The sequence below is a fragment of the Notolepis coatsorum genome (genome assembly GCF_963971535.1).
Source record: "Notolepis coatsorum genome assembly, chromosome: 6".
Lineage (NCBI taxonomy): Eukaryota > Metazoa > Chordata > Actinopteri > Aulopiformes > Paralepididae > Notolepis > Notolepis coatsorum.
In genome coordinates this window covers 162,648,360-162,662,570 of record NC_140170.1, presented here as the reverse complement: position 1 = coordinate 162,662,570, position 14,211 = coordinate 162,648,360, and the positions used below count along the sequence as shown (strand labels likewise).

The 14,211-nt window shown below is 41.8% G+C and overlaps 2 protein-coding genes across 2 annotated transcripts; one reads left to right on the top strand and one right to left on the bottom strand.

The window, feature by feature from the left end:
* Positions 1-2,371: 2,371 nt before the first annotated feature.
* LOC311231169 (uncharacterized protein) lies at positions 2,372-7,595 on the bottom strand. The gene is made up of 6 exons (XM_084317683.1): positions 7,508-7,595; positions 6,596-7,042; positions 5,936-6,167; positions 5,487-5,619; positions 4,808-5,050; positions 2,372-4,407 (listed from the first exon to the last, which is right to left on the bottom strand). Exons 2-6 carry the CDS (start codon positions 6,987-6,989, stop codon positions 3,898-3,900), a joined length of 1,512 nt encoding a protein of 503 aa, XP_084173809.1. The 5' UTR covers positions 6,990-7,042; positions 7,508-7,595; the 3' UTR covers positions 2,372-3,897.
* Positions 7,596-7,993: 398 nt separating this feature from the next.
* LOC311231170 (uncharacterized protein) lies at positions 7,994-13,115 on the top strand. Its single transcript, XM_084317684.1, has 3 exons — positions 7,994-8,297; positions 8,707-9,120; positions 9,702-13,115. Exons 1-3 carry the CDS (start codon positions 8,114-8,116, stop codon positions 10,586-10,588), a joined length of 1,485 nt encoding a protein of 494 aa, XP_084173810.1. The 5' UTR covers positions 7,994-8,113; the 3' UTR covers positions 10,589-13,115.
* The last annotated feature ends 1,096 nt before the right edge of the window (positions 13,116-14,211 follow it).

The window sequence follows — 14,211 nt, the reverse complement described above, 5'->3', positions numbered from 1 at the left end:
CTCCTGCTAAAAGAAGTTTGGTACGCTGTTCTGATTGACCACGTGCCGGACACGGATGCCCGCGGGCCGTAAATTGCCCAGGTCTGGTCTAGTTGGTACTGGTAGTACATGAAGTCCATCCTCTGATCATTCTTTGTGAATTCTGCGATGACTTTGTCATACAATTCTATTTAGAAAAGTCCAATAGCCCAAGAAACTCCATCTTCTGCAGAGATGAAAGCCGCTTCTGCATTTGGAAATCGTGTCCAACACTTTGAAATAAAGATCTCGATTAGCAGCCTTTTTGTCAGCAGAATCTCCTCTGGTCCTCTTAGCTGGGTTCTCCCGTCCCTCTACCTGTGCAAATACACGGTCAAACTCTTCTCGCTGTCTTGTGATGCCAAGTTCGGGAGTTGGACGTCCTCTTGCAATAATAATAATTTTCTCTTCAAAAGTCCTCCGAGCTGAAATGCAGAGAGGTAAGGCACCGGGTTGGGATGGGATCCCGCCTGAATTTTACTTGGCATTTTGGGACCAATTGAGCCCATTGCTGTTCGAGATGATTCAACATGCTATTGAACAGGGGGGATTCTCGAGAGATGTATGGCCTTGATCTCCTTGCTACTTAAAAAAGACAAGGACCCTAATGACTGCAGCAGTTATAGGCCCATGGTTAGACTAGGTGTTTTTGTTTTCGTTTTGTTGCTGAATGAATATGTTTGCTGTCCCAGTTAAATAGAAATGCAGTTTTGGCAGGAAAACGCGTTGCCCTACTGACAACGCTGAAAAGGTGTTTTCGTTTTGGATACTCGCCAAAACTCGCCGACAACGTGTCATGTAATCTGCGCGGAGCCGTTGTTGCTCAACGCCCATGCGCAGTAGATACCGACATCTGCGTGCCCTCACCAACGTCCGGTTACGACAGAGCTGTCCCAAATAGCTGCAGCTACCATGTGTTGTCAAGTTATTGTTATAAGGACCCCAGTCCAAGCTACAACAGTCTGCATTCCCTTAACAATTGTTTGTATTGAGCCGTATCTTATTGTACCCATTCTGCAATCTGTTAAATAAAGTTTACATCCATTCATTCTGCTAGCATTAACGATTGCATGAGCAGCTGGCTAACGTGAGCTAACGTTAGCAGACCCCGTTAGCTCAGAGCTCCTCTTTCAATCTTAACAAGCATTAAACAAAATGGCCCAGTCATCTATTCACCTTTGTTTAATACATGAGGCGTTGTCTAATGTAGCTACTGATAGCTCCTGATATCATCAGTTTGGTGCTGGCTGGCTAACGTGAGCTAACGTTAGCTGCTAGCCACAATGCTATACTGTTATAATGGCATATTCCTATCGCGTTAGCATGTAAGCTAACAAAATCGGCGCCGATGAGACTAAACTCCGCTCTTGGTGGTCAATTGTGTTGATGTTAGGTTTGTTTCATCAACAAATGAGAGGCAGAACACTATGGCGGTAGATTTCTATCAAAAATAAACAAACGCAAAAGTAGAATCCACAATCGTAAAAACGATCCACACACACCTCTCAATTTGTGTTTCATAAATCATAAAAATACGCTTGATCTGCTTAGATTTACGTACGGAATTCTAAAAACAGCTTGATCTACTTAGATTTACGTACAGAATTCTAAGGACACGCTTGATCAGCTTGGAGTTACGTACGGAATTTTGAAACAAATATTTCGCTGTTTTCCCCGTGTGGATTCGTGTGTGAAGCTTCTTCTTCTTAGAGGTCTATCAAAAATAAACAAACGCAAAAGTATAATACACAATAGTAAAAACGATCCACACACACACCTCTCAATTTGTGTTTCATAAATCATAAAAATACGCTTGATCTGCTTAGATTTACGTACGGAATTCTAAAAACAGCTTGATCTGCTTAGATTTACGTATGGAATTCTAAGGACACGCTTGATCAGCTTGGAGTTACGTACAGAATTTTAAGACAAATATTTCACTGTTTTCCCCGTGTGGATTCGTGTGTGACGCTTCTTCTTCTTCGGCGCTACCGAACATGGCCCGAGGTGTATTCGGCTCATGAGCGCTACCAGTGGCCAAAATCGCACATTATCTTTAGCCCTAGGCAACATTCCATTATGAAAATGAATGCTCAAAGTAAATATATAAAGTACCATTTTGAAGATAACAACTAGGGCTTTCAAATGATATAAAATATCTGTATGATTATCATGATTATTATTATTAATATCTTTCATATTTTATACAGAAATGATTACAAAAATCTTGTCCGGCCACCACATTTCAATAAACAACTGCATTTTCAACCACTTTACTGACAAGCTAGCAGGAAACTTAGAGGGTATGGGATATAGACAATTATGTGGGCAATATAGAACAGCTGACAGATTAGAAATATAATTTATTGTTCAAAAGTTATGATAATTATAGTGATAGTAATAAAACAATTCCGTCTGAAAATTTACTTGAATGGGTTTATGATGAATATCTGTTTGTGGGTATGCTCAAAGTAATATATTATTCATATCTTTCATATTTGATACAGAAATTATTACAAAATCTTGTCCGGCCACCACATTTCAACAAACAACTGCATTCTGAATTAATTTAGCCTTGTAGTTTTCTAATCCCATCGTTTATTTGTTATATTTGTATTGATTAAACATAAGTCAGTTACTGTACATGTCAAATATCCTAAGGTAATTAGCTTTAACTTATTGATTGTGGAGCATTGTGCATCATAGCAGCATGGGGGAGGGGAGGTATAAGGTAGTAAAAAAACAGTGTAAACAATATAACAAATCAATATAATTTAACTCTGGACATGTGCATATGGGCAACAAGGTGCGAGATGAGGGTATGTATGCCCTCTCAGTAATATTTGCCCTACAATAAAGTTACACTATATAATATAATAATCAAAATCTAATCAAAAAATGCTAAATGCTAAATATATGCAATATATGATCTAATAATCCAATAATCTAAATCTAAAATAATTTATAATATATAAATGCTAAATGATCTGATAAAGTATACAGTATTCACATAAGGTGCTATAGGTTCCTAGTTGGAGGTCTAGCAGCAGTCCCTGCCCACTGTTGTGGAGTCTGATGGCCGCTGGTATGAAGGACTGGCCGAGGCGGTTAGTTGAGTGTGGGGGGGTGGGTGCTTCTCATCTTGACTAGCTCGTCATAGAGGGGGTGGGAGGGATTCTCCAGGATAGCAGCCAGCTTCCTTCTCATCCCCGTCTCTGCCTTTAGATTGGCAAGAGTAGTAGGGTTTTAGGATGAGATGGAGGTGGTGGAGTCTATAAGTTCCTTGGGGTACACCTGAACAATAAAGGGGACTGGTCGGACAACACAGAAGCCCTCTACAGGAAGGGACAGAGCAGGCTGTTCTTCCTGAGGAGACTCAGGTCCTTTAATGTTTGCAATAGACTCCTGCAGTCATTCTACCAGTCTATAGTGGCCAGCGTTCTCTTCTATGCTGTGGCATGCTGGGGGGGTCTACATCAAATCGAGGGACACCAACAAACTGAACAAGCTGGTGAGGAAGGCTAGCTCCGTGGTGAGAGTTGAGCTGGTCAGACTAGAGGTGGTGGCAGAGAGGGGGATGAGAAGGAAGCTGGCTGCAGGGCATCAGGTAGTGAGGAAAATGTATGCCCGTGCACTGAGACACTGTTTTTGGCCCCGTTTAAAACGTGATATTTCCGCTTACATCATAACGTGTCACACTTGTCAGTTAACAGGGAAGCCGAGTCAGACAATCAAACCGGCCCACTCTCTCCTAGAGTATGTCATGTGAACCTCCTAAAACCCTACTACTCTTGCCAATCTAAAGGGGAATATATAGCTAATTTTAATTGTCCCCTCACAGGTTTTTCCTTTCTCTGTAGGAATAGTTAAAACAGCACATCATGGAGAGGTTGCAAGAACACCATACTGGTAGTTGCTCAGTAAGCAGGCTACGGTCCACATAGAGTTTATGCTTCCCATCGAGGACACTGGGATATCCGAGTGGAAGAGTTTATTCAGCTTAATTCTTCCAATTAGCCTTTCAACGTGGACTCGAAGGTGCGCAATCTCCTGGGTTTTCTTAACCTGCTCTGCTGGCATCTGGCTCTGCTTTGAGAGGGAGGGTGGGTGATAAAGTTTACCCGGGATACAGTCCTGTATCAGAAATCCCTTGTCTGCCATCACAGCCATATCCTCTGTCAGAAGGCATTGGAGGCCTGACTGCTTAAACAGCTCTTTGTCACTGATGGAGCCAGAATACAGTTCTGAGATGAAGGTGACTGCTCCATGAGGTGCCATCCCAATCAGGCCCTTCAGGGTGGTATGAGACTTGTAGTTGGAGTACAGTTCACTTTGCAGATGCAGACTTTCTGGCTGTTGATATCTCAGCTCTGTGCAGTCAACAACTACCTACCAAATCAAGTAACATCAAATTAATGTAATGTATGTAATATCAGCCATTCTAGAGTTATGTTCTACTAAGCTGATTCACAACAGTACATTACACTTACATTTAACTCAACTATATTTATTTTAGAACACTTAATGAATAATTCAGAGGAATGTATAGCCTGTCAATCGGTAAAGAGTTATGATAAATGTAAACAAAATAATTAGAAATGCAGTGAGTCCAACGTGACTTTTATTCAGTGACAGTTATGTCCTGCAGTCAATAGACTCTTCTATGTAGTGACCAAGCAAAGAAGAGGCCACAGTTGGCAAAACATAATTATTTGGTCTAGTGCTTTGGTGTGTAGCAAGTCAGTTTATGTAACAACTAATACAGTAGTATGTGAGTGATTATGTTTACCTGTGTGTCTGCGTATTGGCTCTGCCTGAACTCCCTCGGCAACGCAGCCTTAACTTGCTCCTGAGACATCCAGATGGTCAGTGAGCCAAGTAGAAAGTACAGGTAATGGGTCCATGTTGTGATGATCCGGCTAACCGTCGATGGATGGATCCCAAAGCGATTTGCCAGGTCAACTTCTGTGGACCCCAAGGCCATGTACATTAGGTACAGGAACATCTCATCCAGCAGAGGAAGAGCATGTCTCTGTAAGAAATTGTACAAAACAGATTAGACAATTATTACGTCAAGCATTCATTTCCCACATATTTCTAATAGTCAGAAGAGGGAAAGAAATCTCCGGGAATGTTTTTTTCCCCAGACATTTACACAGCCATCTCATCTCTTACTGATGTAAAAAAAAAAAAACATGCATGCTATACGTATTCCTGCCATTTCCCTTGACCAAGGTACTGGCATCATAACTGCAGCTGGTCCATCTACATTGCATTATGGCTATTCAATGCTCTCTAAAGCAGTTAGGATGGGGGAAATGCAGAGAACAAATTTCCCCAACACCATGTTGCTGTACTTTTAAATTACACCTGATCTTGATTACCGGTACATAATTTTGTGGTATAGATATGCTACAGTAAAAACATACCGCACTGTTCAAAATACTAAACCAGTAAACACAACTTACTGAGTAAGTACATGGGGAAATTATTTCCTCATTTCTCTGCTGGGCTCTACGTGCTCGAGTGACCCGGATGATGTTGGCAGTGGATGGTTCTATGAGTTGCCAAAAGGCCATCAGGTGCTCATAGCTGGCAAATCTAAGGAACATTAAGACACAGGCATGCTTTATAAGCAAGGTTTCATATAATGGCATTTACAGCATCATAAATTCTGCATTGTACCTCACTGTTACTCATTTTACTCTGTATTGTATATATGTATATTGAACATTACTTTACTTACTTTTTACTTCTTAATTACTTTTTTTTTTTTTTTTTTACTGTATGAAGCACACTCACAGGGGCTCATACAGAAACAAGCATTTCATCGTATTCTGTATTTTATTGTGACTAATAATAAACAAACTAATGTTATTCATATGAAATTGGTATGCTTTGTGCAAGTTATACTCACCTTGTGAAGACTTTAATCTGCGAGTCTGAGCCTTCAAATCTACGTAGCCCAAACCGAGATTTAACTGTCAAGTCCTCCACTTGCTTAGTCAGTTGACGGATTTGATCTTGCATTTCATCTCTCTCACTTAAGGTCAGGTGAACATGGGCAGGTTCAGGGGCTGTGCAGTAGTCATGGTCACACACTTCCATTGCACCTGCACCCACTCCCTCCCCGTCATTGTCAGTCTGATCTGCGGATTGATTGGTTGAATACTTTATTAGACAGAGATACAAACAGCACAAGTACAGTACACACACTTGGTCTAAAAGGATAACCCAAAAAAGGTCTTGTTTCCATTGAGGTCATGTGTATTAAATTCATAGAGATATTGAAAGACATACAATAATATACCCTAGACATCATCAGCACTAGTAGCAATAAAACACTATAGACAGGGCAAATCCTATAACAATTTGATAAAAGGGTGTGCCTTATGTGATTTTTCCTGTAGAATCAATTTCTGCAATGTATATTTTTGTATATAATTTATTATGACTTATAGATAAATTGTTATAGGATTTGCCCTGTCTACTAGTAGAAAATAATATATGTACAGTAAACCGTTGGGGTGGGGGGTAATTTCTGGTGTTAAGTTTAGACGTTAATCAGACCAATTACCTCCAGCACCTCCATCCCTGTCATTGTCAGTCTGATCGGTGCAGTTAGCCACTGGTCTTTCTCTCCTCCCCCAAACACTCACACGTTGGCGGACTTGATAGCCATTCCATTCAAACAGCACAGGCAATGCTCCCTTTGTGAGATTACGACGTCCATCAGGAGTTTTAATCATGTCTTCAGTGAGGAAATGCCTGCTACACACCCTGCTATTAGAAGTGACGGTGAAGTCATCCCTTCTTACGTTGACAAGCCACTTTGCTCTAACATCAGCATCAGCTGGGAACTTATGAAAACTCATAGAACAGAATGAAGCTGAGGTAGAGCAAAGAGGGACTGAACAAAACTCGTGAGAACCGGCCGCCCTCTTCATATATGTCACAGTGCCTTTCTTCATTCTGGAGCAGGGATAGCAACAGTGGGATGTTGAATGCTACTCACAGCAGGTCCCTGTATGCAAAAACGAGATGTGAAAGGATTAGATTTTCATAAAGAATCAGTCTATTTTGAGAATCACACATAAAGAATGCTGCATTCTTTTAGGTACTATGTCTTGCACATAGAAGTACATTTGACTTGGTGAGCTTGGTGGATATCCTGCAGATAGCATTACAGATAGCATTACATGCAGGTAAACAACAGGAGAAAAGACATGCATGCAGCATAATAACACTTCCCAGATCGGCATAACATGATAAAATGTCTTCTGATTATCAAACAAGTCCATATGGGGGTCTAACAAACGCGATGGTGACAACAGCAATTCATTGATCATGTCTCCTAATATTAGCTAAAATGCTAATTTGGCTAACTAACAGTAAACGTTTTTACATGAAATACAGCCCAAAAACCCTGCTGACAAACGTTTGCTTATTAAATAGATTCTATAATATAATAATACAAACGTTTCATTACCTGTCTGTGATGATAAAGTTGTTTAAATAACTTGCTTGAGAAAACTTGCTGAAGATGCTGTATTATGATGGGACCGGAAGAAGCCTACTCAACCCGAGATCTACCGGAAATGCCTACTTCACGTTGTGCAAGTGGAGATTTATAATGTTTTATTTACATTTTTATGATGAGTTATATACTATAATAGTAGTATAATATTAGTGTAGCCTAATCTTTATCTGCAACTGTGAAGAAAACCCCCATTGGTTTAAACAGAATGAATAGACGCATAAAAAAGATTTTTTTTTTAAATTACACTAATAATGACATTCACAGACCGCTCCTGACCAGCAGGTGGCGACAGGAGACAGACTTCCAAATGTTCTCAACGACGATAAACACCACCACGCGAGAGGCGTTATTCAGTGGCCAATCAGAGAGCGTCTCCGCTAAAATGCGGCTACGGAAAGAAATAACGCCGGAGACGCCTGAGGGAGAGGGATATAAACAAGGAAGTCATGTGAGATGAAATCTTATTTTCACCAGAGACCATTTAGGCCGAACATTAACGTCCAATATAAATTCGTCCCGTGGAAGATGTTGTAGGAAGACATTACGGCAACAATAATGGCTGCATTGCAGTTTCTAAATGCCTTTATTTCTGAGCGTTTGACAGCGGCGGCTGTGGATATATTCGGGGCGGTGGAGAAAACGATCATAGAATTCCAGGGAGAGATCTCTCGATCCAAAGAGGAGATAGATCATCTGCGGACGCTGGTCCTCTGGCCTGAAGTGAAATTGCACAGGGCAGGTGTGTGGTTCATTTTCACTTTCAACGTTTGAGTCTTGTAATCATCATCACCTCGGTCGTACTCAAAGCATTCAGTGTGCCGTATGCGTTTTATGGAACTGGAATCATTGTGTTGTAGCCTGAAGATATTTGCATAGACCTTACTAATATCTAACACTAACGTAGTTGCAAATCTAGCGTAGAGATCACAATTGTGCACAGTGTATTGTTATATAGTAATTTGTCGGCTAGGGCTAATTGTAGTACCTAAATGTGTATTTGTTTGCACATTATACTATTGTGCATGTAAGCAACACATTACACATTTAGTACTATCAGAAAGTCTTTCTGAATATCATGACGTTTATTTGAGTTTTCCACATCACACAGCCCTAGTTTACATCAGACATACTATCTCTTTCTCTTTCAGTGCCTCATCAGTCCATTGCTCCTGACTGTGAAGAGGTAGTTCCCCCTGAGCAGAAGCGCTGTGAGCAGGAGTGGCATCCCGGGCTCAGCCAGGAGGAGGAGGACGCAGAGCCCCTGCTCGTCAAAGAGGACCAGGAGCATAGGACCGGTCAGCAGGGACCTTCCCGGCACAAGTACGATACACTAGCCTCTCCTCCCTTTGCTAAAAGAGAAGGCAGGTGTCGCCAGGAATCTCCTCCACCCTCCCACCTGTACCGAATACTGACTGTTGAGCACAGGACCATCAACAACACTGGAGATATCAAAACAGAACCCGACTGTGATGAGTTTGGAACGTCTGAACCGACCTGTGGTTCTCAGTCCCCCCTTGGAGTAAACCCGGAGTGTTCTGGAGCTCAGAGAGAAGCCGTTCAAGGTGAGGAGATACAATCATCATCAAATCAGACATAGAGAGACTTAAAGGTAGAGTATGTAATGCCGTTAAATGTCAAACTCTAGGCAAAAGAGCCCCTCTTGATACAGCACTTTGTTTAAATGTTTTTGTTTTTGGTCTGATGTGTGGGTTGGAGTTTAGTAAATTATTATACTGTGAAATTCTCCAGACCTCTCTTGGCAGAGCCTGAGGTTTGTCCAGCAATAGCAACCCCCCCCCCCCCCTATCCCCACTCAAATCCAACCTACACATCAGACCAAAACACAAAAGGTGTAATACCAGGCAGGGCTCTTTTGCCTAGAGGTCACTGTCTGACAGCATTACAGATTGTACCTTTAAGGAAAGACCATGTGCTTTCGCTCTGGGATTAGGAAATTAAATAAGCTGAAAATGATTCACGGACCAGGGAAAAAAACTCTCAACATATTATATAGAGGACATAGATGACACGTGCATTCTCTCTGTAGAAATGAACGTCCTTTCACCTTTTGCATTGGACACTCGCATCATTATGACACTATGAGTGTGTAGTAAATGTGTTTTATTTCCCCTCTTCCTTTCAGGACTTCTGAAGAGCATTCGCCATGAGGAGGAGATTCCTCCCAAACAGGAGCACGGGGACTGGAGTTCCGGTGGAGACCAGGAGGCCCCCGATCCCCCGCAGATCAAAGAGGAGAGAGTCGTGTGGTCCGACCCCGAGAACGAGTCCGAAGACATCTGCACGGCCCCCCTTCATTCAGACGAGAGAGCGTACGATCAACCTCATCCGTTCCATCTCAGCCAAGACCAGATGTTCAGGCACAGACTTTACACGTCTGAGGATCTCATGACGCAGCCCAATGGAGAGGGATACAAACTGTCAGGAGTGACCGGTGACTCTCAGACCATCTTCTCCATGAATCCAGACCGCTCACGCGCCACTCACGGCGAATACAGCGACAGTGTGGAGGGCGTGGAGGACGGAGAATGGCTGAATACGCTTGTGTCGACGGGGATGAGGAAAAGGCAACTATGCGCAGAGGGTGTAGAAACCGGCAGGACAGAAGCGCACGCCAGCGGCCCCGCGAAGGAAAGGAGGCACACGTGCCCCGTCTGTAGGAAACGCTTCAAAGAGTCGAGCCACCTGAGGGATCACCTGAGGATCCACACGGGAGAGAAGCCCTTCCGGTGCAACGAGTGCGGCATGAACTTCAGGCAGAGCGGAGCGTTGACCCTGCACACGAGGACCCACACTGGGGAGAAACCGTACCAGTGCAGCGAGTGCGGCCGGCGCTTCAACCGGAAAGGAGACATGGAGACGCACAGGTGGACCCACACAGGGGAGAGACCACACCAGTGCATGGAGTGTGGGAAAAGCTTCAGGCGGAAGAGTAACTTAAACACACACGTGAAGACGGTACACACGTGGAGGAGAGAGCAGCACACACGGAACTGTCCTGAGCGCATATAGGGATGTGTTACATAATAAGCTCCATAAAGAACTCAGAAAAGGATATACTACACTAGTTAGTATATACACTAGTATACAATTTGTTATACACTTATGATATATTCTTATCTATGGCTCTGGGTTATTTTGTTTCTAAGTTTTCTGAGCTTTCCAAATGCATTGAAGGGCATTATCTTAACTTAAAGTTAAATGACAGACCTCTGACATCTTTATACACTGTGCAGGTTTTGGTGCAAGAAGGTCTTTACAGACACGAGGGAAGGCCACTTTATGGTGTTAAGATGCACCATCATGTAAACTGTAAACATTGGAACTTATGGACAATTGGAATATTATAATTATTCTGCTGTCATTTTCTAAGTTGGACCTTGTTGCCTTTTGTGCAAACAAACGCTGTCTCTCACTAGTCAACCTGGAGCCTCCTTTTTATGTAAAGTAAATTATATAAATTTAAAGCTCCTATATGTGAGGTATTTTAAATGAAACTAGAACACGTATGAATTACGTTAAATAAGAACATAATTTTATTTCGCAAAGTGAGGACCATTTAGAGCATTAAATTATGTTTTTTTATTGTTTATTATTGAATGTAATCCCTTTGAGCTTCTCTGATCGGTTAGAAGGGAGAGGCTCGCCGTGAAACATTAGAATTGAATATGTCTGCTTTCCTTCATTATATGAACCACTGGTTATTAAGAAAAAGTAAGGCACACTAAACTAGCAAAGACTTGAATGTCATGCTCAGAGTCCAAGAGCCATGGGGCTAAATATCTCAAGTTGTGGGAAAAAAAAGTCAGCACACCGTCTGTAGTGTTCCCAAGTTTAATATACTTTAACACAACGTTTCGGCCTGTGGCCTTTTTCAAGTGTCACCAACATGTGAAAAGGGGTGGGGTATATATACATACATATTAGGGGTCAAGGTTGAACCAGGTCAAGGTTCAAATCAATTAGCCTATAGGCTACAAATTTACAAAACATACTGCAGCTCAAGTGCCAGAACATACGGTACATAGTTACAATAACAGTAGTACGGTAGTTAGTAGTTAGATGTAACACACCTTCACATGCAAAATAGAGAAGAAAATATATAATAAGAAAACAGAAAAATTTATTAAAAAACAGAACCAGACAGAATGTGTGTATTTACAGGAAGGGTTTAATGTCAAACTCTTCATTCAGTCCAAGAGGGGCCATAGTCTCCGCCTCTCGCTGGTCTCTCTACCTTTTCAATGCCTGTGTATCTTAATGTGCTGATATTGTGTCCTGCCTGTCTAAAGTGTACTGCAACCGGGTTATGTTCATCACCACATCTGATGTTGCTGCGGTGTTCGCTGATGCGTGTTTTGAGTTGCCGGTTGGTTTTGCCTACATAGCTCAGGCCACATGGACATTTTATTAGGTAGATGACATGAGTGGAGCTACAGGTGATGAAGTCACGGACTCTGAGGGTTTTACCATTAAGTGGATGTGTGTAGGTCTTGCTCTTAATAGTATACCCACACTGTGCACAGTTACCACACTTGTAGTTCCGATCCGGGGTGTTATCTAGGAACGTGGGTCTGAGCAGTGGGTGGGCTGTAGGATCTCACTAGTTGGTTTCTCAGGTTGGGGGGGCGTTTGTAAACTACGGTGGGAGGTTCCTTGAAGACAGATTGGAGTTTGGGATCAGAGTTGATGATGTGCCAGTGTTTATGTAGGATCTTAGTTAATTCAAAACCTACAGGAGAATATGTAGTGCAGCACAGCAGGGACTGGTCCTTAGTGGGTCTAATGCTAGGTTGCAGGCATAAATATCTCCTCACAGAACTTTTCCCCATTCATGAACCGACCATCCACAGAACTTTAATAATAATAATAATTCATTACATTTATATAGTGCTTTCCTCAGACTCAAAGCGCTTTACAACGTAGGGTTAGGTAAATTGCCTCCTTCACTACCACTGGTAGCACCCAACCTTGGGCTACGCAGGCTCAATGGCTAGTACCATACTCTGGCACCCGGCACACATCACACTACACAATGGCTGAACGACTCGGGAGACAGGGATTAATATCAGCCAATTAAGGGGAAGGGATGATTAGGTGGCCTTGATGTCAGAGACCTGTTTGGGAATTTGGCAAGGAACGTCGGAACTTTGACACAACACAAGCATACCGTACAGGAGGCTAATGTTGCTCGCAGACCGCGGTGACTGGCGGGTTGTGCCAAGAGTGGTGTGAGTGATGTCTACCTTCTGTCTCAGTTTCTCAACTGGTGGGTCGGGCCCCGGAAGTCGGTCACGATGACAAAAGACCAGGGTTTATAAACTGTATGAAGAAGATGTTAGAGATGGGTGAGAAGACCTCATCAGTGACTGAAGTCTCCAAAGTTGGACCTGCTTAGAGTGTACAACCATATTATTTTGATCACTGCTGCACAGATTACTTTGTTTATTTTAAATAACATTGAAAGTACAGATGACATGACATACAAATGGCATATTATTCTTATAAGGACAGATAAAAAGATAAATTCAAAGCAAAAAAAAAGCACAAAAGAATAAACAATGTTCTTAAGATTGTTTTATTGATTGATACTCAAAATGTTGTTCCCCACAAGATTTTTTTTTTTTTATAACTTTCTTTTTATTGTTTTTCACAACAAGCAAACAATCACAAACAACAAGACATAACAAAAACACAATCCCGGGCTGCATTATTAGTGTCACTTTACAAAAATATACTTTTCACATGCTGAGTTCTCAATTCTCTTACTTTCCCTATAGGTATGGCGAATATTCTTTACAACTATACATCAATACATCATCCACTGGTTGTCGTCATTACCATATAAAAGTCCCACTTTTCCCAGTACTTCAAACCTTTCTCTTCCTGTAATCTGAGAGTAAAAGTAAGTCTTTCCATTGTGTATATTTCGCCTATAATGGCCAACCATTTTTCTTTTGTTGGAGGTTCTTGTTGATACCAGAGACGCGTGATCGCTTTCTTACTTGCTGATAAAAATATTTTCATCAAATATCTGTCTCCTCCTACCAATTCCTCAGGTAAGTTACCCAGGTATAAATAGGAGAAGGTCTCCGGTATCTTAAAATTCAATATAACCTGCATGGTGGAGTGAACATCTTGCCAATAACGTTGAATTCCTGGACAATTCCAAAAGATATGAGAGTGGTTTGCCTCCCTCTGGCCGCACTGTCTCCAACATGGTTGCTCTATGCCTACTTGTCGGGATTTGATTTTGGGAGTTATGAAGAATCTAGTCAAGTTTTTCCAGCAGAATTCTCTCCATGTTTTTGAATTAGTCGAGCTACATTGAGTTCTGCACATGTTCTCCCATTCGTCTTCGGTTATTTCAATGTTTGATTCCTTTTCCCAATTTGTCTTAATGTAACTTGTGGAGTCAGTTCTGGCCTGAACAAAGCTATTATACAATTTTGACACAGTTTTACTCATCTTGTCCCTGTAGGCCTGAATGAATATCTGAATAACACTGTCTATTGGGGTATTGGGCTCAGACACCGTTACCTCTTTTAGAAAGTACTGGCGTAGTTGTAGGTATCTGAAGAAGTCGTGTTTATCCAAACCGTATGTATCTTTCAAGGTTTGAAAGCTCACAAGTT